The sequence below is a fragment of the Siniperca chuatsi genome, linkage group LG5 (genome assembly GCF_020085105.1).
Source record: "Siniperca chuatsi isolate FFG_IHB_CAS linkage group LG5, ASM2008510v1, whole genome shotgun sequence".
Classification (NCBI taxonomy): domain Eukaryota; kingdom Metazoa; phylum Chordata; class Actinopteri; order Centrarchiformes; family Sinipercidae; genus Siniperca; species Siniperca chuatsi.
In genome coordinates, this window is record NC_058046.1 from 26,539,069 (window position 1) to 26,565,347 (window position 26,279).

General features: G+C 39.2%; 2 protein-coding genes across 8 annotated transcripts; both read right to left on the reverse strand.

The window, feature by feature from the left end:
- Positions 1-1,885: 1,885 nt before the first annotated feature.
- Positions 1,886-25,279, reverse strand: LOC122875789 (zinc finger protein 260-like). Of its 7 annotated transcripts, none has more exons than XR_006377918.1 (6): positions 24,983-25,277; positions 24,107-24,748; positions 21,150-21,518; positions 16,991-17,290; positions 8,027-10,237; positions 6,580-7,888 (listed from the first exon to the last, which is right to left on the reverse strand). XR_006377918.1 is itself a non-coding variant. In XM_044195307.1 (5 exons), exons 1-5 carry the CDS (start codon positions 25,152-25,154, stop codon positions 3,326-3,328), a joined length of 2,157 nt encoding a protein of 718 aa, XP_044051242.1. In that variant the 5' UTR covers positions 25,155-25,279; the 3' UTR covers positions 1,886-3,325. The 7 variants fall into 7 exon arrangements, 4 of the variants coding, with proteins under 4 accessions (XP_044051242.1, XP_044051241.1, XP_044051240.1 ...); XR_006377916.1 differs by lacking the exon at positions 16,991-17,290 and having other exon boundaries at positions 8,027-8,466; positions 9,421-10,537; positions 24,983-25,274; XM_044195307.1 differs by lacking the exons at positions 6,580-7,888; positions 8,027-10,237 and adding an exon at positions 1,886-3,999 and having other exon boundaries at positions 24,983-25,279.
- Positions 19,535-21,143, reverse strand: LOC122875826 (zinc finger protein 121-like). Its single transcript, XM_044195379.1, has one exon. The coding sequence runs from the start codon at positions 21,016-21,018 to the stop codon at positions 20,545-20,547; it is 474 nt and encodes a 157-aa protein (XP_044051314.1). The 5' UTR covers positions 21,019-21,143; the 3' UTR covers positions 19,535-20,544.
- Positions 25,280-26,279: the final 1,000 nt, after the last annotated feature.

Genomic DNA, 26,279 nt, shown 5'->3' on the forward strand with positions numbered 1-26,279 from the left:
AACGTGTCATATTTTGTGATTGCATCAACTTAATATAATGTTTGCTGTTTTTGGGTTTCAGACGTGGCACACAAACACAAATCCTAGATGATGTATTACATGGCGCTGTCAAAGAATCAGCCTAAGCAGTAGTAATGAATACAATGATCAGTGCCCAAAGGAACGTGAGCAACGAAATGCTTTGCAAGGTGATGATGTAAGAATATCAGATTCACACTGACGTCTAAAGCTATAAGCAAATTCTGTTCCTCAAGGCTGCAGATGGGTGAGACTGGCATCAAAAGTAAAAGTAGTCATAGGGAAGAATAGCTCTTTTCAGAGTTTTAAATTGTTATATGCAAGAGGTGTTTTAATGTTGCAGCTCACCAGCAGCAGGTTAAGTTAAAGTATGATTTGATACTGAATACTCATATTGAACAAGCATGTATGCAGAGGTGGACATGTAACTACATTTACTCAGCACTGTACTTATGTACAACATTGATTGTCCTCATATGGCAAAGATTGCATGTCAGTTCCACACAGATATGAACTCTTGAACGCTTGGGTATTTCTACTTTGACTACTTTAATCATATGTTATATATACGTATATATTTTTACTACATTTCATAGGCAAATATTGTACTTGTTAGTCCACTACATACTTGACAGCTCCCAGCAAAAAGGTAACCTTCCTGGAACGTTTCCCAGGTTATTTTTGTAAAACCTTCACAAAACCTTTAGGGAAGGTTCTCAGAAGTTTACTTTTTCTTTTGTACTTATTGTTTAATTTAACCCCCAAAAATGGTAGTATCGCATTTCGATTTGCAATTTTGAAACATTTATCATTATATACACTCAAACAAGTTTATTCATGACCAGAGTTCAATAACTAGAGTTATTGTGACGCAGTGAGCGTAGTAAAATCTCAGAAAGCTGCGCGAGCGAGTACCATTCTCTCGTTCTCGCGAGTGTAGCGATCTGTCAACGGCTGTCAAGCTAAAGTGGAAACTACCAGACATTGTAATGACTTCTAAGGCAAAGTACTGTTTAAAAAAACCCAATATAATCTTCTTTGTTGGCTTCATTATCTGAATAATATGAAGTGTATAGTTTATGAACGTTTATAAGGGCCGAAACTAAATATATAAATAATTATATAATTAAATGCTTAAATAAAGATTTCATTTCATTAAGAAATAATGATCCAATGCTCAATCGTCACCATAAATAAATTAATAAATCACAAATTGTATTTGAGATATTAAATATACAAATGTTTAATTTATTTGTATATTGGCATTTTATTTAAAACTTGTGTGTTTAATGTCAATCGCAAGGATGTACATCTACCTCGCTTTGGTACTCTTTTCTACTTATAACTTATACTTTAACTGACAAACGTGTTTTTAGTTATGAGCAGATAATGCTCCATTAAAAAAAAGCAGTGGTGGAAGAAGTATTCAGATTACTTAAGTAGAAATACCACGGTGAAATTCATGGTTCATTCAAAAGTTTACTAAAGTAAAAGAACGGAAGTATTATTATCAAAATATATTCAAAGTAAGAAACATTTAATTTATCATGGCCCCTGTCAGTGCCATATATGTAGTTATATGTTATGTGATTTTAATTACTGATGCCATAACATGTAACATCTGTATGTAGCAGCTGGTCCAGGTGGAGCTCAGTTTTACCTTTTTTACATCCCGTTGGAAAATTTAACAATACATCTTATTTTTTAAGCTCTTTATATGTTTTTGAAAGGGTATATTAATAATATACAGTGGATGTTGGTTTGGGCTTAGGGGAGTCAGCAGATCCTGGAGCCCCCTAACAGTTTCACTGTTCAAGTTTAATCATAGACCCCATATTTATCTGCAAAGAAAGAATATACACAAAAGTGACAGTTAAGTGTTTTTACTGACAGACATGGTTATCAGGCAATTTGTATACATTTGCATGCAGTCATTTTTTCTGTAATGGTTTTGCTTTCTTTTCAGAGTCAGGAGAAATGACTAATGATCTGGTATTGCATTGCACCCTCATTTCTACTTTGCGCACTTTTTTCCATTTTATTTCTACTTACTATGTATCTCTATATGACCCATATACAATAGGCAGACTCTGATTCTAATCTGGACCCAAATGCAATTGAATCCAGACCCTCAACAAAATTTCAATTCAACCTCACCCAATTTACGTTTAATTAGATTTGTCAATTCCCCTGGATGTTAAACTACAGAGCTCTGAAAGTGGAAATGAGGTAGAGTTTGCTCCACTTACAGGTTGGCATTTTATTCTTTAAAATTAACTTGCATTAACAAGCAACTATTTTGATAATCAATTAATCATTTATGCCATTTATCAAGCAAAAACGCCAATATTTTGGCCAGAATTTGATCAGACACATAAGAGAGGTAGTGTCTAAAAATAGATAAAAGAATATAGTTTACTAGGACTTCTTACATGGTAATATAAAACAGTGATGTCAGTCATTCTCAAATGTAAAATCTGACTTCTTGCAAAGATGTGTAGGAGGCTTCATATAGAACGATGAAATACTACTTGAGGTACAAACAACCTTGTTAAACATTAAACTAAACATGATTCTGAGATGCTTCATAAATAGACATTTGACAAAACCAACAACCATCGAGATCACACCTTTAACAGCCACTACTGCGCACTCACAGTGAAACTAACAGTTTTCCTCCATTTGTGAGGTTACGATTATTTCAAAGAAATACTGTTGCTAACAGAAGTATAACAAATAAAAGCATATGTAGGGAAACGTCACTAAGATTTTGAGATCTCATCTTCATGCAAAACATTTCACATTCAGTTACAGAAATGTAGCAATTGCAAAAGAATCAGAATCAGCTTTATTGGCCAGGTATGTGTACACATACAAGGAATTTGACTCCAGTTTGTTGTTGCTCTCAATGTACATACACAGAAATAGACATAAATACAGCTAAAAACAAGAACAGCAAACTCAAAGGTAAACAAACATCAAGCCATGTGCATATATTTATATATTTAACAAGTACAAAAAACAACAGTAACATTTGTAAACAGTAAAAGTGTATTTCATTCAGCAGGTGAACCCGACTCCAGCTCGATGGTTTCTCCTGTGTATATTGATCCTCAGGTGTTTTTACAAGTATGTGATTTGAGTAAGTGTTGCAGTTATGTGGCTCCTCACTTTTCATGTTTTGACCACAAACCACTAGAACTGAATCGTCTCCCACATATTTTGCAAATACAAGACTACTTAACCTGTATGAAATCTTGTATGCTTTCACAAATCATACCCTCGGCAAAATTTAGGTGTTGCAGTGCTACGGCTTCTCACCAGTGTGGGCTCTTCTTATGTGGACCAACAAACCACTACTACATCTGAAAACCCTTCCACATGTTTTGCAAAGGTACGGCTTCTCACCTGTGTGGGTTCTCATGTGAACTTTCAAGACATTGCTGAGTCTGAAATCTTTCCCACACGTTTTGCAAGAATATGGCTTCTCACCTGTGTGGATTCTCATATGAGTTTTCAATTCTGATGTCCGACAGAATCTTTTCCCACATGTTTTGCACGAATATGGTTTCTCACCTGTGTGAATCCTTATATGCCTTTTCAATGCTGGCATAGCACAGAATCTTTTCCCGCAGGTCTTGCAAAGGTACGGCTTCTCACCTGTGTGGACTCTCATGTGGACTTTCAAGGCACTACTACGTGTGAACTCTTTGTCACATGTTTTGCACGAATACGGCTTCTCACCTGTGTGGATTCTTATGTGAGTTTTCAGTACTGACATGTAACCAAATCTTTTTCCGCAGGTCTTGCAATGGTACGGTTTCTCACCTGTGTGGATGCTCAGGTGTCTCTGCAATTTTGACTTAAACTTGAAAGCCTTCCCACATGTGTCACATTTTAAAGACTTTTTACCCGTGTGAGAAATATGGTGAATCTTTGACATGGTAGAGTTGTATACATTGTTACTGTCTCCATGCCTGCCTCCTTTCTGATCTTGGCTCTCAGCTGCATGAGAGTTGTGAGAGAGGAGCTGCTGGTCCCTGTTTGGTTCTGGTTCACTGTGGTCACTTTCCTCATCAGTAGGAGTCAACATAAAGGCATCAGTCTCCTGCTTCAGTACAAGCTGCTCTCCCTCCTGACTGGTGCAGAGTTCCTCCTGTTCCTCTTTAATCTGTGGAGGCTCTGGGTCCTCTTGGTCCAGACTGGAGTTCCTCTCCTGAATACAGAGCTGCTGGTCAGCCAGAACCTCCTCCTCCGTACAGACATGTTGCTGTGGGAGCTCTGGAGGGACACAATTTGCAGACATGAGAGCAAATTAGTTACAGTAAATATTTAAACAATTTGGATTATAAATTGGATTCCTCTGTTTTGTGTTATTAAAATAATGGGGTTTTACACACCTATCCTGTGTAACTTTATTTCAGGTTTCCAAAAGATATCCAGCAGTCTGCGCTGACGATCGATCTCTTCCTCGTACTCGACGATAGTTATTTCAAAAACTCTGAATATTTCTTCAGCAGCAGCAGTTAGTCGCTCGCTGACAAACTCTCTCAAACACTCAACTGAAGACATTTTTGCTTAATTACAAATGAGATAAATATATACGCTACGACTACAATATCGTCTTCGAGCCATTTCTGTACATGCACCCACCTTACTCTACTAGCGCTTGTGTTGTTTACTTCCGGTGTGAGTCACACTGTTAAGTTCCGGCAGTGGAAGTGAGTTGGCTTTTCGTCCTGCTTTTAATTAGGGCTGTACTTCTGTCTCGCCTCATATATCAGGGAAATTCGATTATTAGCTAACAGCTGGAAACATTTCCGTTGTCGTTTTTTGGATTTGCATCGCGTTTCTATATTTGGTTGTGTTGTGTTTATTTGCAGCGCATGTGTTGTCAAATTGATAAAGATGCATCTTAATTTGCTTGTGTTTTGTCTATTTGCACGTGTTTTCTTAAGTTGCAGTGCGTTTGCCCTTGTCGGCCACCGTAGTTAGTAGAGCGTCAATCCCTTTTTCAAACGTGAAAATGAAATGCAATTAGGAAGTGAACTTGGAGAGAGTAAGGGATTCTTTTTGTAGTCTTGCAGACAGACGTTAATAGGCATAAAAAAAACCCACACTTGGCTATTATTGCTTCTCTCTCTAGTTATATTAGTGTGTGTACCTTTAGGTGTACTTACAGGTTATATGTACTTAGGCTAGTGATGATGATGGATGGTTCATGGAGACTTGGCTGTTGGAAAATAGGTTACTACTGCTCAGTCTGAGCTTTTATTGGCAATGGAGCATCTGTACTCATGCTGTGCCAATGCATTGTGTTTGAAAATACAACTATTACCATGTTGGCAGGTTCCTTTCATCTGTGGCTTTCATATGCTTTCTAAATTAATTAGCATTTTTGATATAGTCTTTTTATGTGAATTTATGCCCCTTAAAAATTTTGGGTGAAGCAGACAAAACTGAGCTCTTTTTCAAGAAAAGTGGCAGCAGTGAAAAAGTCATATTCAGTAACCATAACAGCACAAATAATTGATAGTGAAGTTTTAAAATAATCCCCCAAAAGTCTTTGAATATATATGGCAAATTGCAGAAAATTGCATCATTATTTTCTTTTTTTTTTTCTGGGGAGGGACGCCCTGGTGAGCAAAAGCAAGTCTAAGTGCAAGCAGTGGCTATTTGAGTGCAAGAGCAGGGTTTTGAGGGAAAGCATTACAAAATCTGAACGGAAATCAATAAGTCGTGCTCTCAATTTTAAAGAACACGCTCTTGAATATAGACCGGAAAATAATCCCATAGAAATCCAGTTGATTTTAAGATCTAAGGATGAAAATTAGCTGTGCAATTACAAATCCTGCCATGATTCTAACCAGAATATCATACAAAAGAAATACGCCAGTTAGGATTTTTTTGGAATTAAATTTTAATCTCACTTTTGAGAATAACAATTACACTATTAGATATGATTGTTTTATTTTTTTATTTTATAATTACTGTAATATCACCAATATTTTTAATAAACTCAGATCATTTTTACTAATCTTTACTGTTACAATTGTTTACATTAATTACAATTTGCCTATTATTCTGATTGCTCTTATGGTCTTAGTATAATATTTAAAAGTTGCATGAAAAATAATGCTCGATAGGTTACTGTATTACGGAACTATATAGTGTTAATTGCAGTAGCAGTGTTAGTAAAAGTAAAAGGCATATGAGAATCCACACTGATGTGTAATGTGTAACATTTGTATGTAGCAACTACTCGAGGTGGGGCTCAGTTTTACCTTTTTTTCCCATCCTGTTGGATAGTTTAACGATGCATCTTTTTTTATAAGCACATTATACAAATACATTTTTTTTATCTTTAAAGTGTAAAGTAACTATTGTAACTATAGCTGTCATATAAATGTTTTGAGGTAGAAGGTGTAATTACAATGCTGCTTACATGTTAACAATTGTTTCATGCTATTTTCCGTTTTCAGGCCTGTTTCCGGATGATCAGACTTAGTCTTCTGAACTGATTGCACACTAGAACTACTGACATAAACCACAAAACGCTGGTCTTTTGAAAAATCACGTTTATGAAATTTTTTGCAAATGCTCTTATCCACATGACAATCGGTCATACACATCACACCATTAGTTTAACAGCTACTACTTTTGACTCACTGTGATACAACAATTCCCAAGATGTAGAAGACTGATTGTTCTGAGAAATGCTGTTGGTCAAACATACTGTAATGTGTGTAAATACAAAGATGTACCTATTGCAATACTGTGAGGTTATAAATCTTTTTACTGAACTGAAACCTCTTCCCCATGTTTTTCAAGTATATGGCTTCTCGCCTGTGTGGGTCCGACTACACCTGAAACCACTGTGCTGCAGTGATACAGCTTTTCCCCTGTGTGCGTTCTCATGTGCCCTTTCAAGTTACTGCTAGATCTGAAATCTCTCCCACAAGTTTGGCAAGAATATGGTCTCTCACCTGAGTGAGTTCTCATGTGGAGTGTCACGCAACTACTCCATTTGAAACCTTTCCCACATGTGTTGCAAGAATACGGCATCTCACCTGTGTGGGTTCTCATGTGGACCAACAAGCCACTACTACATCTGAAACCTTTTCCACATGTTTTGCAAGAATATGGCTTCTCACCTGTATGAATTCTTATATGAGCGTTCAGTACTGATGTCTCACTGAATCTTTTTCCACAGGTGTTGCAAGAATATGGCTTCTCACCTGTATGGATGCTCAGGTGTCTCTGCAATTTTGACTTATACTTGAAAGCTTTCCCACATGTGTCACATTTTAAAGACTTTTTAACTGTGTGAGTGTTACAAAGAATATTTAACATGGTAGAGCTGTATACATTGTTACTGTGACTTTCACTTTTGTGATGTTGATTCTCTGGTTCTGGTTCTGCATCTCTAGTTGATCCTGAGTCTCCATGCTTGCCTCCTTTCTGATCTTGGCTCTCAGCTACATGAGAGTTGTGAGAGACGAGCTGCTGGTCCCTGTTTGGTTCTGATACTTCACAATTTTCACGATCAGATTCATTTTTTAGCCAAGTGAAACACAGGCTAGCTGGAAGCTCTGTCTCTGCTGCACTTTGACTTTCATCAGGATTAAAATACAGAGTCTGATCTTCGTTGTGGTCACTTTCCTCATCAGTAGGAGTCAACATAAAGGCATCAGTCTCCTGCTTCAGTACAAGCTGCTCTCCCTCCTGACTGGTGCAGAGTTCCTCCTGTTCCTCTTTAATCTGTGGAGGCTCTGGGTCCTCTTGGTCAGACTGGAGTTCCTCTCCTGAATACAGAGCTGCTGGTCAGCCAGAACCTCCTCCTCCGTACAGACATGTTGCTGTGGGAGCTCTGGAGGGATAAAGGACATAAGAAACTAACATGATGATTACGGACATCATTACAAAATGTATGTATTTAAACCATTAGGATCCTATATGAGTCATTTTGCTCTGTTAGTTTTTTAAAGACCATTGGGGTTTTACACACCTATCCTGTGTAACTTTATTTCGGGTTTCCAAAAGATATCCAGCAGTCTGCGCTGACGCTCGATCTCTTCCTCGTACTCGACGATAGTTTTTTCAAAAACTCTGAATATTTCTTCAGCAGCAGCAGTTAGTCGCTCGTTGATAAACTCTCTCAAACACCCAACTGAAGACATTGTTGCTTAATGAAAAAATAAATATTTATCTGCACTTGACTTCTTCAAGCTGATTCCATACAGCCATAGAGCCGAACGCTAATAGCGCCAGTATTGTCTACTTCCGTCTTCTTCTTCAACTACAATATCGTCTTCCAGCATACAGCCAGAGCTAACGCTAATGGTGCTTGTGTTGTTTACTTCCTCCTTCAATCTTCTTCTTTGAGGTTTAACGGCAGCTTACATCCTTAGTGTTGCATTACTGCCATCTTCTGGTGATAGTTAACTCCTACATTGTCCACCAAATCAAAGAACAAATACTTCAAAATTGATATTTTTAAATTGAAGTGTTCAAGATTTCACTATCTGTGTGGAATTTACATGCAGTCTTGGCCATTTGAGGACAATCAATGTTGTACTTAAGTACAGTACTTGCACCACTGAATACATGCTTGTTTAATATGAGGCACTTCCACTGATCAAACTACCAAACGGTATCAAATCACACTTTAACTTAACCTCCAGCAGATGAGCTGCAACATTAACACACCCCATGCATGCTATAATTTAACACTCTGAAAAGAGCTATTCTTCCCTATGACTACTTTTACTTTTGATGTCAGTCACACCCATCAGCAGCCTTGAGGAACAGAATTTGCTTATAGCTTTCGAGGTCAGTGTGAATCTGGTATTCTTACATCATCCCTTGAGAGATCAAAAAACAGCATTTCATTGCCGACGTTCCTTTAGGCACTAATCTTGGTTTGCACTACTAGCACTTGGGTTGTTATTGCTTTTAGTTAACTTAATCCTCCAATCCATCGATTTTAGAACATCAGTCTGAATAACTGGCATTTTAAAAAATAGATTTTTTATGTTCACAAAATTCTTTGAGAACACCATGTAGTACACAGCTAAAATTAAATGATATGTTGCAGACAAAAAAAAAAAAAGACTGGCAGGATGACAACATAAGTGACCCAACACCATTAGAGAGAGGGCTTCTCTGCTTCAACATACAGAGTTCACAATCCACTCATATAACTGAGGTATTGTACACAAAGAGCAAAAAATAATATTAACTTTACAGGTCAAACATTTGTCAACTATGAACTCACTGTTCAACAATGCTTTTTCAAAGATTTGGGAGATTATGACTGTTTCAAAGAAATACTGTTGCTGACAGAAATATAAGTAATACAGTCATATGAAGGAAAATAAAAACAAAGTTAGTTTAACAAACCTTGATGTCATTGTTGAAAATGTACCACTTCATTACACTTAAGATATTGAAACCTCTTCTCCACGGGAGTTTCAGCTCGATGGTTGGCTGTGTATATTGACCCTCAGGTGTATTTTTCAGGTATTTGAGTAAATCTTTTCCCATAAGTGCTGCAATTATGTGGCTCCTCACTCCTGCTGAGTTCTTGTGTGTTACCACAAACCAGTAGAACTGAATCGTCTAACCACACATTTTGTATATACAAGGTTACTTTCCGGTATTCGATCTTATATGCCTCGTCAGTTGAGACACATCAAAATATCTTGGCAGTGATAGGGCTTGTCACCTGTGTGGGTTTTCATATGCCTATTCAATGTGGACTTGTCAAAGAATCGTTTCCCGCAGCTCTTGCAAGGGTACGGCTTCTCACCTGTGTGGGTTTTCATATGCCTATTCAATGATGAAATGACACAGAATCTGTTCCCACAGGTCTTGCAAAGGTACGGCTTCTCACCAGTGTGGGCTCTTCTCATGTGGATTGTCAAGTGACCACTCTGTGTGAAAGCCCTCCCACATGTTTTGCAACAATATGGCTTCTCTCCTGTGTGTATTCTCAAATGCCGTTTCAATGTGGACATGTCAAAGAATCTTTTCGCGCAGGTCGTGCAAGAATATGGCTTCTCCCCTGTGTGGACTCTCAGGTGTGTATAAAAGTGGGACTTATGCTTAGTAGCTTTTCCATATGTGTCACATTTGAAAGACTTTTTACCCGTGTGAGTAATATGGTGAATCTTTGACATGGTAGAGTTGTATACATTGTTACTGTCTCCATGCTTGCCTCCTTTCTGATCTTGGCTCTCAGCTACATGAGAGTTGTGAGAGAGGAGCTGCTGGTCCCTGTTTGGTTCTGGTTTACTGTGGTCACTTTCCTCATCAGTAGGAGTCAACATAAAGGCATCAGCCTCCTGCTTCAGTACAAGCTGCTCTCCCTCCTGACTGGTGCAGAGTTCCTCCTGTTCCTCTTTAATCTGTGGAGGCTCTGGGTCCTCTTGGTCCAGACTGGAGTTCCTCTCCTGAATACAGAGCTGCTGGTCAGCCAGAACCTCCTCCTCCGTACAGACATGTTGCTGTGGGAGCTCTGGAGGGACAGAGAACAAAAGGAATAGGATACTACTGTGATGGTAAAGTATAAAATTGCAGACATGCGAGCAAATTAGTACCAGTAATCATTTAAAATTTGTAATTATATATAAATCAAATTTCTCTGATTTGTGGTATTAAAATAATTAAGTTTTATACACCTATCCTGTGTAACTTTATTTCAGGTTTCCAAAAGATATCCAGCAGTCTGCGCTGACGATCGATCTCTTCCTCGTACTCGACGATAGTTTTTTTAAAAACTCCGAATATTTCTTCAGCAGCAGCAGTTAGTCGTTTGTTGACAAACTCTCTCAAACACTCAACTGAAGACATTATTGCTTAATTGCAAATTAAATATTTATCCGCTACGAGTACAATATCGTCTTCCAGAATACAGCCATAGAGCTAACGCTAATGGTGCTTGTGTTGTTTACTTCCTACCTTCTTCTTCTTCTTTGAGGTTTAACGGCAGCTTACATCCTTAGTGTTGCATTACTGCCATCTTCTGGTGATAGTTAACTCCTACATTGTCCGGTTAGCCAGATTTGTTTCGTCATTCCTGTTCTCTGTAGGAAGCTGACCAAACATCTTCTGCCTCGTCCACTTCCAACACACTCCTGAATGCTCTTGAATCCCGCTCCTGTTAGCCTGAAGCTTTTGATTTCTTCCATCATGTCCTTTCTCTCAGAGATATATTTCCTGCAACTAACAAGCACAAGTTCTACAGTTTCTGGTACCTGACAATATTCACAAATATATTGTATAATGTCCTCTTCTTAATCTGTTAATGGATCTTTTGATCCGTCAGTAAAAACCTGCACATACTCTGTATATTCATATTCCTTATATCTATAAAACTCACTCACTAAATCTGCACTTTTATTTCTTGCCTAAAGTTGATGTAGTTCCAAATCTACCAACATAATTTCTAGTAGCCATACAGGGATTATAGGCCATATCATATATTATCAAGCTGATGTTGGGGCTGGCGATAATAAAGGTCTCCTGCAGTGAGAGGTGTAGTCCTGTTGTGCTTGTTCCAAACAAAGATGGAACCCTCAGATTTTGCATTGATTTCAGGTACATGGTATCCACAGGGGCGTTTTTTTTTTTTATCGAAAGTTGTTGTATCGAACATGTGAAGCAGAGTGTAGTTATATCAGCCATTTAATTGGTAACGGTTGTTCATTTTTGCTTGTTTTTCGTGCCTTTACCTATTAAATGGCTGATATAACTACACTCTGCTTCACATATTTGAACATAAAATCATATGTATAAATAAATAAATTAACAATAAAATAACAGCCAAGATTTTCTTTAGGCTACTCAAACAAACAGCAAAGGAGATCAGTGCTTGATTACACTAATCAAGCACTGAGCTGCCCTTCTTCTTTACTGATTGGGTGAATATAGTTCAAATTTATTGGCTGTGAAAACCACAGGGCAGAGATCATTATCAAATGCCACCATGCATTTAATAAACACCGCCAAGCATTTTATAAACGCCGGGTGGAGGGGAAACAGGCGAAATGTGAGCTTAGTGACTTTCGATAAAAATGCCCCCGTGGACATGTACTATGTACCTGAAATCAATGCAAAATCTGAGGGATCTATCTTTCTTTGGAACAAGCACAACAGGACTACACCACTCACTGCAGAGTAATTATCACCAGTCCCAACATCAGCTTGATTTCCTTCTGCAGCACAGGAATCAACTGCTCGGGAATCCTGTAGCTCTTCTGTCGGACCAGAGAGGTGAAACCTGGTGTCTCTCCGAAGAAGAGCTCTGGGTCAAGTAGGGATTTGATCTCTACCTGCTGGGTGGGAGAAAGATGTGACAGATCCACTTTCAGGGGCTCTGCTGTAGTGGTGGGAAGAACTTCTCATTTGTGTCCTCGTCCTGGACAGCCCGTATAAACAGCAGCTGGCACACAGGCTCTGGACGAACCTGGAACTCTTAGAGCAGATTGACATGAAAACCTGGTACTTTTTAAGTTTGTCTGGCATATACAGTTCAAATGTGACCTTATGCATGCATTTGGTAACTTTGCAAGGTCCATTCCATTTAGTCAGCAACTTACTGTCACTGGTTGGCAGCAGTCACAGTACCTTTTGGCCTGGGTTGAAGACCCTCTCTCTGGCCTTCCCATCATACCCTGCTTTCTGGTTTTTTTTGAGCAGACGTCATGTTTTCATGTGTGAGTGCTGTCATCTCTTCAATTCTCTCCCTCACTTTGACCACATATGCCACCACATTTTCTCCTCCTGGCTTTAGATGTTCCTAGCAGTCTTTTAGGAGGTCCAACGGCCCTCTCACCTGGTGGCCATACAACAGTTGAAATGATGCAAACCCCGTCGACACTTGTGGAACTTCCCGATAGGCAAACAACAGATATGGCAGCCCCTGGTCCCAATGGGAGACAAACTTATGCAACATGTTTTTCAGTGTCTGATTGTAGTGCTCTACCAGCCGGTCCATCTGGGGGTGGTCTTAATGCCCTTCACTTTTAACACTTGGTACACCTGCTGCAACAGTTTGGACAAAGAAATTGTCCCACAGTCTGTTAGGACCTCCTTCGGTATGCCTACCCTACCTGTCTGCATGGCTTTGATTGACCTGAGTGGGAAAGCTTCAGGGTAGCGGGTTGCTTAGTCACATATAACTCATATGTCACGGTGGCCTGAGGAACTTTTTTCCAATGGTCCTACTATGGCCATGCCTATTCTCTCAGAAGGTGTGTCTATGATTGGCAAAGACTACAGTTGTGCACTTGCTACTCAATTTGCTGAGTCTTTTGGAAAGCCATGTGACCTGCCCATGGAACTGAATGACCTATCCATGACTTTGTGTCTAAACTGTTGTGGCAGTGCTAAAGCCTCAGTCTTTCCATTCTGCTGATGCAGAAGTACCTCTCTCACTATATAGGTGGCATCATCTAGACAGCTTGCATTATTCTGCTTAACCCACTCCACCTTTGTCACCTTTTCAAACTACTGTTTCAATGTAGAGTCCTGTTTTTGTAATGTCCCTACATCTGGGGGAAAGTCAAAATCCAGCAGCCCGGGTGGTTTGAGAGGGTCTGCTGTCCCTTTCCTAGGAGAACCCATCAGCTTTTCCCTTCTTTTCTGAGCTTTTATTATTTTGTCTGTACTGCTACACTTAACCGATGTCTTTTCAAGCTATCTTGATCATTTATTTTAAAAATGAGATAATTTTAAATGAAAACATGAGCAGAGGTGGAAGATCTTAACACAGGTAAGTAAAAGTATCAATAACACAGTGTAAATATATATATTCAAACTGTTGGTTAAGTAAAGGTACACATTTACTATCAGAAAAATGTAATTTAACATATGTTATAAATGTTAAAGAACTCATGTGTTATAGCCCGTCAGTGTTACTGAGGCCATGATGTGTAAATAATATTTTTGTAGCAGCTAGTCGAGGTGGAGCTATTTAATTTTTCACATAGTTCACATACTGATTGATAGTTCAACAAGGCATCATATTTAATGCTGTAATGATAAGTTTTTGTATGCAAAATCTTAATTAGCAAAGGAACTATAGCTATCAAGTAAATGTGGTGGCTTAAAAATTTGCCTGTGAAATGTAAAAATATGTAAAGTAGAAGTATATCTAACATAAAATGAAAGTAATCAAAGAACAAATAACTCAAAACTGTTTTTTTTTTTTTTTTGGAAGCGTTCAAGATTTCACATCTTTGTGGAATTTACACGCAGTCTTGGCCATTTGAGGACCATCAATGTTGTACATAGGTACAGTACTTGAGTACTACATGTAGTTACATTCCACCTCTGCATACATGCTTGTTCAATATGAGACACTTCCACTGATCAAACTACCAAACGGTATCAAATCATACATTAACTTAACCTGCTGCCGGTGAGCTGCAACATTAAAACAACTCTTGCATGTTATAATTTAACACTCTGAAAAGAGCTATTCTTCACTATGACTACTTTTACTTTTGATGTCATCACACCCATCTGCAGCCTTGAGGAACAGAATTTGCTTATAGCTTTAGACGTCAGTGTGAATCTGATATTCTTACATCATCACCTTACAAACCTTTATTGTTAGAATAAATACATGAGATCAAAACACAACATTTCCCACGTTTGGGCACTGATTATTGTATTCATTACTACTGTTTAGGCTGATCATCTACAATTTGTATTTGTGTGTCACCTCTAAAACACAAAACATTGAAAATTATATCAAGTTGATGCCATTACAAAATACATACAAATATAAAATTAAAAGGTGGGGTATGTGATTCTGGAGAAATCCGATACCATGACAAATACCATGATATAGAATGAACAACGACACAGCAAGTAATGTAACTAACGTTAGCTAGGCTGGGGGTTAGCAAATCGTCCCTACAGTTGTTGCTGAGAAGCTAACAGCCAGAGAGGGTGAGACGGTTTCCCAGAACCAGCAAACCAGCTCCAGACAGCGATACTCACAACTCTCCTGCTACTACAGCTAACATCACAACAACAGTATGTCTTGGCAAACTAGAAAGTAAGCTGAATGTCTGTGGGCAAGTCATTTAAAGTTACTTGACACACAAATCATGGCTGGAATGGCTGGGATAGTGTTGTGTGGCCTGGTCTGAACCAGGGCTGTGTAAAAACACCAGAGGGTTTTTTTTTTTTTTCCAGCGCACACACTAAACGGACAGCTAGCGGACCGTGAGGAGATATTCGCTGAATTTGACAAAAAGACGTGTACTGGATTAGAATCGCATAGCCCACCTGTTAAATGACATGTTGCAGACAAAAAGAAAAGACTAGCTGGCAGGATGACAACATAAGTGAATGACCCAACACCACTAGAGAGAGGGTTTCTCAGCGTCAACATCAGAGAGTTCACAATCCACTCATAACAGAGGTAGTGTATAAAAATAGTAAAACAATTAAATTCATTTAACAGGTCAAACATCTGTAGGAACTATGAACTCACTGTGCAACAAAACTTAAACAAAACAAAGGAAGAAATAGAGGTTAGTTCAACAAAACTTGATGGCATTGTTGACGATGTACTACTTCTTTACAAGATATTGTGACACCTTGTCAATGGGAAATTGTATACATTCAGTTACAGAGACGTAGCTATTGTAAAGGTGTATTACATTCAGCAGGTGAACACGTCTCCACAGGAGTTTCAGCTCGATGGTTTCTCCTGTGTATATTGATCCTCAGGTGTTTTTTCAAGTATGTGATTTGAGTAAAACTTTTCCCACAAGTGCTGCAGTTATGTGGCTCCTCACTTCTGTGAACAACTAGAACTGAATCATCCATCCATCCATCCATTTTCTACCGCTTGGTCCCGTTAGGGGTCGCGGGTGACTGGAGCCTATCCCAGTGACTTTGGGCCTTAGGCTAGAACTGAATCATGTCTCACATATTTTATAAACACAAGACTACTTGCCGGTATATGGCTTCTCACCAGTGTGGACTCTTCCCATGTGGACTTTCAAGTCACCACTAAGTCTGAAAGCTCTCCCACACGTGTTGCAACAATACGGCTTTTCACCTGTGTGGATTGTCATGTGCCTTTTCAATACTGCTAAGGCACAGAATCTTTTCCCACAGGTCTTGCAGAGGTATGCCTTCTCACATGTGTGGGTTCTCATGTGGACCATTAAGTCACCATTAAGGCTGAAATCTTTACCACATGTTTTGCAAGTATATGGCTTCTCACCTGTGTGGATTGTCATATGATTTTTCAGTACTGACATGTAACCAAATCTTTTCCCACAGGTCTTGCAAAGGTACGGCTTCTCACCAGTGTGGATTCTTATATGTTTTTTCAGTACTGACATGTAGCCGAATCTTTTCCCGCAGGTCTTGCAAAGGTACGGCTTCTCACCAGTGTGAGCTCTTCTCATGTGAACTGTCAAGTCACCATTACGGCTGAAAGCTTTCCCACATGTTTTGCAAGTATATGGCTTCTCACCTGTATGGATTCTCACATGCCTATTCAATGTTGAAATGATACAGAATCTTTTCCCGCAGGTCTCGCAAAGGTACGGCTTCTCACCTGTGTGGACTCTTCTCATGTGGATTTTTAAGTCATCACTCTGTGTGAAAGCCCTCCCACATGCTTTGCAAGTATATGGCTTCTCTCCTGTGTGTATTCTCAAATGCCTTTTCAATGTGGACATGTCAAAGAATCTTTTCGCGCAGGTTGTGCAAGAATATGGCTTCTCCCCTGTGTGCGTTCTTATGTGTATATTCAATCTTGACTTATGCTTAAAAGCTTTTCCACATGTGTCACATTTTGAAGACTTTTTACCCGCGAGAGTATTACGGATAATCTTTGACATGGTAGAGCTGTATACATTGTTACTGTGACTTTCACTTTTGTGCTGTTGATTCTCTGGTTCTGCATCTCTAGTTGATCCTGAGTCTCCATGCTTGCCTCCTTTCTGATCTTGGCTCTCAGCTGCATGAGAGTTGTGAGAGAGGAGCTGCTGGTCCCTGTTTGGTTCTGGTTCACTGTGGTCACTTTCCTCATCAGTAGGAGTCAACATAAAGGCATCAGCCTCCTGCTTCAGTACAAGCTGCTCTCCCTCCTGACTGGTGCAGAGTTCCTCCTGTTCCTCTTTAATCTGTGGAGGCTCTGGGTCCTCTTGGTCCAGACTGGAGTTCCTCTCCTGAATACAGAGCTGCTGGTCAGCCAGAATCTCCTCCTCCGTACAGACATGTTGCTGTGGGAGCTCTGGAGGGACAGAGAACAAAAGGAGCATGATACTACTGTGATGGTGAAATAAAAATTGCAGAGATGTGAGCAAATTAGTAACCTTACCAGTATATATTTAAACAATTGGAATTATATTATACATCTAATTAATCTGTTTTGTGGTATTAATATTACGTTTTACACACCTATCCTGTGTAACTTTATTTCAGGTTTCCAAAAGATATCCAGCAGTCTGCGCTGACGATCGATCTCTTCCTCGTACTCGACGATAGTTTTTTTAAAAACTCCGAATATTTCTTCAGCAGCAGCAGTTAGTCGCTCGTTGACAAACTCTCTCAAACACTCAACTGAAGACATTGTTGCTTAATTACAAATGAAATAATTCTCTGCGTTACGACTACAATATCGTCTTCCAGCATTAATGCTAATGCTTGATAACTTTCTTCTTCTTCTTTGAGGTTTAACGGCAGCTTACATCCTTAGTGTTGCATTACTGCCATCTTCTGGTGATAGTTAACTCCTACATTGTCCGGTTAGCCAGATTTTTCTCATCAGTCCTGTTCTGTTTAGGAAGCTGACCAAACATATTTTAATTCAATTAAATTCAGCTGTATTTACATAGCACCGAGACATAGTCTAATAGAAGTTATCTCAGGGAACTTTTCATATAAAGCAGGACTAGACTGTACTCTTTAGAATATTATCTACAGAGATCCAACAATTCCCACCATGAGCAAGCACTTTTATCAAGCAGAAACCTCGTGCAGACCCAGGCTCTGGGTGGGCGGCCATCTGCCTCGACCACTCTTCAGGCTCCTGTTAGCCTGAAGCTTTTGATTTCTTCCATCATGTCCTTTCTCTCAGAATTATATTTCCAGCAACTAACAAGCACAAGCTCTACAGTTTCTGGTACCTGACAATATTCACAAATATCGGTCGGATGCTTTCCTTTAATGTGAACTGTGCCGTTCAGATTACTGTGTCCTCTTCTTAATCTAGTCTCTATCACTTCCTCTTTTCTATTCCCTTCCCTATTTTTCACAGCACCCACTCTATTTTGAGTTGAATGTAAATGTCTTCCCCTTATCTTCAGATCCCAGTGCTGCTGCCACGCTTGATTTATTTTCTTCCACGATGCCCTTTTCCTCTGATCTTGAGAGTTTTTAACAGCTTTTTTTGGCTAGATTGTCCACTCATTCACCCAGAATGCCCATATGAGCAGGGACCCAAATGAGTTTGACCTCAGTGCCCTGTTTTATTACTTTTGAGTGAACTGCCATTATTTCTAATAGTAAGGCCTGACTATTTCTGGATGCACCTGACAGAGGACTGTCCAGAGCAGAGACTGAGTTACTACAGACTAGAACTTTGTTCGGTTTGTTCAGCCCATTCTAAAGCCATCAAAATGTTTTATCTATTAATGGATCCGTCAGTAAAAACCTGCACATGCTCTGTATATTTATATTCCTTATAACTATAACACTCACTCACTAAATCTGCACTTTTATTTCTTGCCTTATTTTGAAGTTGTTCCAAATCTACGAACATAGTTTCTAGTAGCCACACAGGCATTATAGGCCATATCATATTTGGGCAAAACTCCTTTCCATATACTCCCAAGTCTCTTGCTGCTGCACCAGCCGAAACTTGACTTTGGCTCACATCTAATTCTCCAAGCACAGTTTTTGATGCAGATCCATAAACTACACTCACCATAATCTGACGCTGATCTAATTAGAACTATAATATCTGCAATATCAGCTCCCCAGTCCAACCCTACAAGGCATCTCATCACATTGCTAACTTTTTTGCACTTATCCACAAAGCTTTTAACGTGTTCTCTCCATGATAATCTGGAGTCTAAATGTCCTCCTTATAACCTAAACGTCTCAACTGTCTCTAAATTATTTCCACAGTCTCAAATGAGTATTTTCTCCAATCTTATTTCTTGTGAAGAACATTACTTTAGTTTTTTCAACTGAAAACTTAAATCCCAATTTCTTCCCCCACATTTCAACTTGATTTATTCCTTCTTGCAACTGTTTAACTATATATTGTTTACTTCCAGGGGATGTCACGCTGTTAAGTTCCGGCAGTGGAAGTGAGTTAGCTTTTCGTTCCGCTTTCAGTTAGGGTTGTATGTCTGTCTCGTTTGATTTCTCAGAGAAATTAGATTATTTTTTCTGTACTGCTACATTTAACTGAAGTCTTTTTGAGCTATTTTGCAGGCAGTAATTTTAAATAAAAACACATTAGCAGGGGTGATGTGTAAATGGCATTTAGTCGAGGTGGAGCCACTTCATTTTTTTATGTAGTTCACATACTGATTGATAGTTTAACAAGACATCGTATTTAATAAGCTAACGGTAAGTTTTTGTATGCAAAATCTTAATTAGCAAAGGAACTATAGCCGTCAAGTAAATGTAGTGGCCTAAAAAGTGCATTTGCCTATGAAATGTAGTAAAGTAGACTTATATGTAACATAAAATGAAAGTAATCAAAGAACAAATACCTCAAAACTATACTGTTTTATGGTAAGTGTTCAAGATTTCATATCTTTGTGGAATTTACATGCAGTCTTGGCCATTTGAGGACCATCAATGTTGTACATAGGTACAGTACTTGAGTACTACATGTAATTACATTCCACCTCTGCATACATGCTTGTTCAATATGAGACACTTCCACTGATCAAACTACCAAAAAACATTAAAACACCTCTTGCATGTTATAATTTAACACTCTGAAAAGAGTTATGACTACTTTTACTTTTGATGTCATCACACCCATCTGCAGCCTCGAGGAACAGAATTTGCTTATAGCTTTAGACGTCAGTGTGAATCTGATATTCTTACATCATCACCTTACAAATCTTTCAGATACATGAGGTCATAAAACAGCATTTTGTTGCCCACATTCCTTTGGGCACTGATTACTGTATTCATTTCTACAGCTTAGGCTGATCATCTACAATTTGTATTTGTGTGTCACCTCTAAAACCTGAAACAATTAAAATTATCAAGTTGATGCAATCAGAAATCATACATAAAAATATAAAATTATATAACGTGTTGCAGGAAAAAAGAAAAGACTCTAGTTGGCAGGATGACTACATAAGTGACCCAACAAAAAATAAAATAAATTTAACAGGTCAAACATTTAGTAGGAACTATAAACTCACTGTGCAAAAAAGATTGCAAAAAGCAAAGAAAGAAATCAAGGTTAGTTCAACAAAACTTGCCACTGTTGACAATGTACTACTACATTACAAGTTATCGTGGCTTCTCAACTGTGTGAATTCTCATATGCTTTGTCAATTGTGAATTTTCAATGAATCTTTTCCCGCAGGTCATGCAAAGGTAAGGCTTCTCACCAGTGTGGATTCTCATGTGGATCGCTAACTCACCACTAAATCTGAAAGCTTTCCCACATGTATTGCACGAATATGGCTTCTCACCTGTATGGATTGTCATATGATTTTTCAGTACTGACATGTGAATGAATCTTTTACCGCAGATCTTGCAAAGGTACGGCTTCTCGCCAGTGTGGGTTCTTAAATGATTTTTCAGTACTGACATGTAACCAAATCTTTTCCCACAGGTCTTGCAAAGGTACGGCTTCTCACCAGTGTGGGTTCCCATGTGGACTTTCAAGTCACCACTCTGTCTGAAAGCTCTCCCACATGTTTTGCAAGTATATGGCTTCTCTCCTGTGTGTATTCTCACATGCCTTTTCAATGTGGACATGTCAAAGTATCTTTTCCCGCAGGTCGTGCAAGAATATGGCTTCTCCCCTGTGTGGACTCTCAGGTGTGTATAAAGGTGAGACTTATTCTTAAAATCTTTTCCACATGTGTCACATTTGAAAGACTTTTTACCTGTGTGAGTATTACGGTGAATCTCTGACATGGTAGAGTTGTATATATTGTCACTGTCTTCATGCTTGCCTCCTTTCTGATCTTGGCTCTCAGCTACATGTGTGTTGTGAGAGAGGAGCTGCTGGTCCCTGTTTGGTTCTGGTTCACTGTGGTCACTTTCCTCATAAGTAGGAGTCAACATAAAGGCATCAGTCTCCTGCTTCAGTAGAAGCTGCTCTCCCTCCTGACTGGTGCAGAGTTCCTCCTGTTCCTCTTTAATCTGTGGAGGCTCTGGGTCGTCTTGGTCCAGACTGGAGTTCCTCTCCTGAATACAGAGCTGCTGGTCAGTGAGAACCTCCTCCTCCGTACAGCCATGTTGCTTTACGAGCTCTAGAGGGACAGAGAACAAAAGGAATAGGATAGTAAAGCTTTGTTTCTACTCACGCGAGACACAATGGTGTGTGCATCCACAGAGCTGCGAGCATGCACAGAGGCGTTTATGCTCAACGTGCTCAAGGAAGGGTGGTAAAGGTGTTTGTAGAGGCGAACCTGCTCGGCCAGTCTACCTTTGTTGAAATAATAATATCTTTATTTATATAGCACCTTTCAAATAGCACCTTTCAAAATAAAGTTACAAAGTGCTTGACAATAAAAACATAATAAAAGCAAATAAGATCCAGAACTTAAGATATAAACATGATTTGGAGTCATTCAATTGTAGAAAATTTTTGGAAATCCAATTTTTAATCTAGGTGAGGCATGGCATAATACAGGATACATCCGTAGTACCAGGCTTTATTGGGACATACAATTCGGTGTCATCTGCGTAGCAATGGAAATCAATGTCATGACTACGCATGATTTGGCCCAGGGGTACCATGTATATGATAAACAGGAGGGGACCCAAAATAGATCCTTGGGGGACCCCACACAATAGAGAAGCACGAGAGGAGGAGGCATCTCCAAGCACTACAGAGAAGGACCTGTTAAACACATAGGAGATTAAGCAATTCAGAGCAACATCACTAATGCCAACATTCGTCTTCAGATGGTTGATTAAGATATCATGGTCCACTATGTCAAAGGCTGAGCTGAGGTCAAGGAGAATTAAAATGGAGTACAGGCCAGTGTCGGCTGCAAGCAGTAGGTCATTGGTGACCTTGCCCAGAGCAGTCTCAGTGCTGTGTCGGGAGCGGAAACCAGATTGAAATTTTTCAAAGATTTGATTGTTATTCATAAAAGAAATCAGTTGAGTGGAGACAACCTTTTCTCCTAAAAGGTACCTAAAATCTCTTTTCGATAAAAATGGTAGCTTGGAGATTGCTTAAAATAGAGGGATCCAGAGAGGGCTTGGCATATTTAAAATTGTAGGGGAAAATGCAAGTAGACAGAGTGCAGTTAATAATGGCTAAAATATCTGGACCAACCGTCTGAAATACAGCTTTTAAAAACCAAGTGGGAATGCAGTCTGAAGGGCAGGTGGATGATTCTGAAAGTGCAACAGTGCGTTCCAGGGTTGACAGAGAGATATCAATTAAGTGGGTTAATGGTGCAGGTGGGCAGGAGTCAACATCAAGCTCTCTGAGTTCAGTGTTAAAATGCTGCCGAATCGCCACTATTTTATTATACAAGTAATTAAGAAGTTCCTCACAACTGTCTAGAGTGGATTCAACTAGCTGGCTAGGCGGGGGGGACCAATGACAGAATTTAGTTTTAAAAAGGATTCTGGGATTGTGACCATGTCTAGTGATCAGGTCTGAAAAATAGGTGTTCCTTGCTTCTGTGATTTTACACTGATAAGTGGACATTAGGTTTGTGTTAAAATGAAAGCACACCGCGTGCCTAGTTACAAAAATTCAGACGTCAGAGGTACACGGCCAAGCACCGCAACAGCTTGCGGCTCTATGCAAATGGCACAATAAATGTACAAACTTACTATCAGAAAAATGCTATTTAACGTATGAAATGTAAAAGTTCTCATGCACAAGGGTCCCTTTCAGTGTTATTGAGGCCGTGATGTGTAAATAACATATTTTGTAGCAGCTAGTCGAGGTGGAGCCACTACATTTATTTACCTGGTTCACATAGTTTAACAAGGCATCATGAGTTAATTATATGTTTTTGGCTGTGTTTCATTAGTTGTTCAACATGCTCTTGTTGACTTGCCCTCGGGGGAATCCCGACGCCATGACAAGTGTCGTTCCAATTGTCTGGAAAACGCAAGTGAACTTTGTGAGCTCGACCCTCGGAGGGTTGAGGGAGCGAGTCAACAACGATGTTCACTCAGAGGTATATATCACCCACAATGCATTGCAGTTATGCATTTGGTGCAAGAAAATACATACATGGTTAGATGGCAGTAATGTGCATAAAACTCCTGTTGCCTAGTTAGCAGATAGTTTTATTAAGGAAATCTCATTGATAGCTTGATATTTTACTGAAAAATGTCATAAATGCAGTTAAAATTTACTTGGATTGTTGTACTGTTCAGTTAAATGTGTGATTTCTTTATGCTCAACATTATTTGTAAATGCATGGAAAATTAGCTGTTTTGTAAGATATCCTAAACCCGTAGCAATAATAGTTATGATAATCATGATATAGATCACAAACAGAAATTTCTAAATCAGAAACTGATGCAGCTAATTTACAAACTGCCTACATATTGCAATAATCCGCAGAAGACGTCTTCGCCTCAATGAAATGAGTCTGCAGGTATTTCTGATGATTATTAAAAAGCAGTATAGCGCTGAGCCTACAACTGGTGGTCGATTCATGATAGTTTGGCCTGAAAGTGTACATGGACAGGTGTGTTCCATTTACATCCTCCACTCCTCCCCCACCCACTTTCCCTCTGTTCTCCAAGTGGCCTCCTTGCGATGTATGCTGTTACATAATACCAAGGTCTAAGGGGAATGACCATGAACCACTAGAACTGAATCGTCTCCCACATATTTTGTAAATACAAGACTACTTGCCTGTATGCGGCTTCTCACCAGTGTGGACTCTTCTCATATGGACTGTCAAGTGACCACTCTGTGTGAAAGCTCTCCCACATGTTTTGCAACAATATGGCTTCTCTCCTGTGTGTATTCTCATATGCCTTTTCAATGTGGACATGTCAAAGTATCTTTTCCCGCAGGTCGTGCAAGAATATGGCTTCTCCCCTGTGTGGACTCTCAGGTGTGTATAAAGGTGGGACTTATTCTTAAAATCTTTTCCACATGTGTCACATTTGAAAGACTTTTTACCCGTGTGAGTATTACAGTGAATCTCTGACATGGTAGAGTTGTATACATTGTTACTGTCTCCATGCTTGCCTCCTTTCTGATCTTGGCTCTCAGCTACATGAGAGTTGTGAGAGAGGAGCTGCTGGTCCCTGTTTGGTTCTGGTTCACTGTGGTCACTTTCCTCATCAGTAGGAGTCAACATAAAGGCATCAGTCTCCTGCTTCAGTAGAAGCTGCTCTCCCTCCTGACTGGTGCAGAGTTCCTCCTGTTCCTCTTTAATCTGTGGAGGCTCTGGGTCCTCTTGGTCCAGACTGGAGTTCCTCTCCTGAATACAGAGCTGCTGGTCAGCCAGAACCTCCTCCTCCGTACAGACATGTTGCTGTGGGAGCTCTGGAGGGACAGAGAACAAAAGGAGCATGATACTACTGTGATGGTATAAAATACAGTTATGGGAGCAAATACGTTCCAGTATTCTTTAAACATTTTGGATTTTATATATATAAAGTGATGGTAAAGAAAAAAACGCAGAGATGCAAGCATATTAGTTCCAGTATATATTTAAACAATTTGGATTATATCGAATTCCTCTGATTTTTGGTATTAAAATAATTAAGTTTTACACACCTATCCTGTGTAACTTTATTTCAGGTTTCCAAAAGATATCCAGCAGTCTGCGCTGACGATCGATCTCTTCCTCGTACTCGACGATAGTTTTTTTAAAAACTCCGAATATTTCTTCAGCAGCAGCAATTAGTCGCTCGTTGACAAACTCTCTCAAACACTCAACTGAAGACATTATTGCTTAATTGCAAATGAAATATTTATCCGCTACAAGTACAATATCGTCTTCGAGAATACAGCCATAGAGCTAACGCTAATGGTGCCTGTGTTGTTTACTTCCTCCTTCCTTCTTCTTCTTTGAGGTTTAACGGCAGCTTACATCCTTAGTGTTGCATTACTGCCATCTTCTGGTGATAGTTAACTCCTACATTGTCCGGTTAGCCAGATTTGTTTTCGTCATTCCTGTTCTCTGTAGGAAGCTGACCAAACATCTTCTTCCTCGTCCACTTCCAACACACTCCTGAATGCTCTTGAATCCCGCTCCTGTTAGCCTGAAGCTTTTGATTTCTTCCATCATGTCCTTTCTCTCAGAGATATATTTCCTGCAACTAACAAGCACAAGTTCTACAGTTTTCTGGTACCTGGTAGAACCTGTAATATCTGTTTATGGAGATTTTGGTCAGTAAAAACCTGCACATGCTCTGTATATTTACATTCCTTCTAACTATAAAACTCACTCACTAAATCTGCACTTTTACTTCTTGCCTTAAATTGATGTAGTTTCAAATCTACTAACAGTTTCTAATAGCCACACAGGGATTATAGGCCAATCACAGTTTTTGATGCAGATCCATAAACTACACTCACCATAATCTGACGCTGATCTAATTAGAACTATAATATCTGCAATATCAGCTCCCCAGTCCAACCCTACAAGGCATCTCATCACATTGCTAACTTTTTTGCACTTATCCACAAAGCTTTTAACGTGTTCTCTCCATGATAATCTGGAGTCTAAATGTCCTCCTTATAACCTAAACGTCTCAACTGTCTCTAAATTATTTCCACAGTCTCAAATGAGTATTTTCTCCAATCTTATTTCTTGTGAAGAACATTACTTTAGTTTTTTCAACTGAAAACTTAAATCCCAATTTCTTCCCCCCACATTTCAACTTGATTTATTCCTTCTTGCAACTGTTTAACTATAAATTGTTTACTTCCAGGGGATGTCACGCTGTTAAGTTCCGGCAGTGGAAGTGAGTTAGCTTTTCGTTCCGCTTTCAGTTAGGGTTGTATGTCTGTCTCGTTTGATTTCTCAGAGAAATTAGATTATTTTCTCTGTACTGCTACATTTAACTGA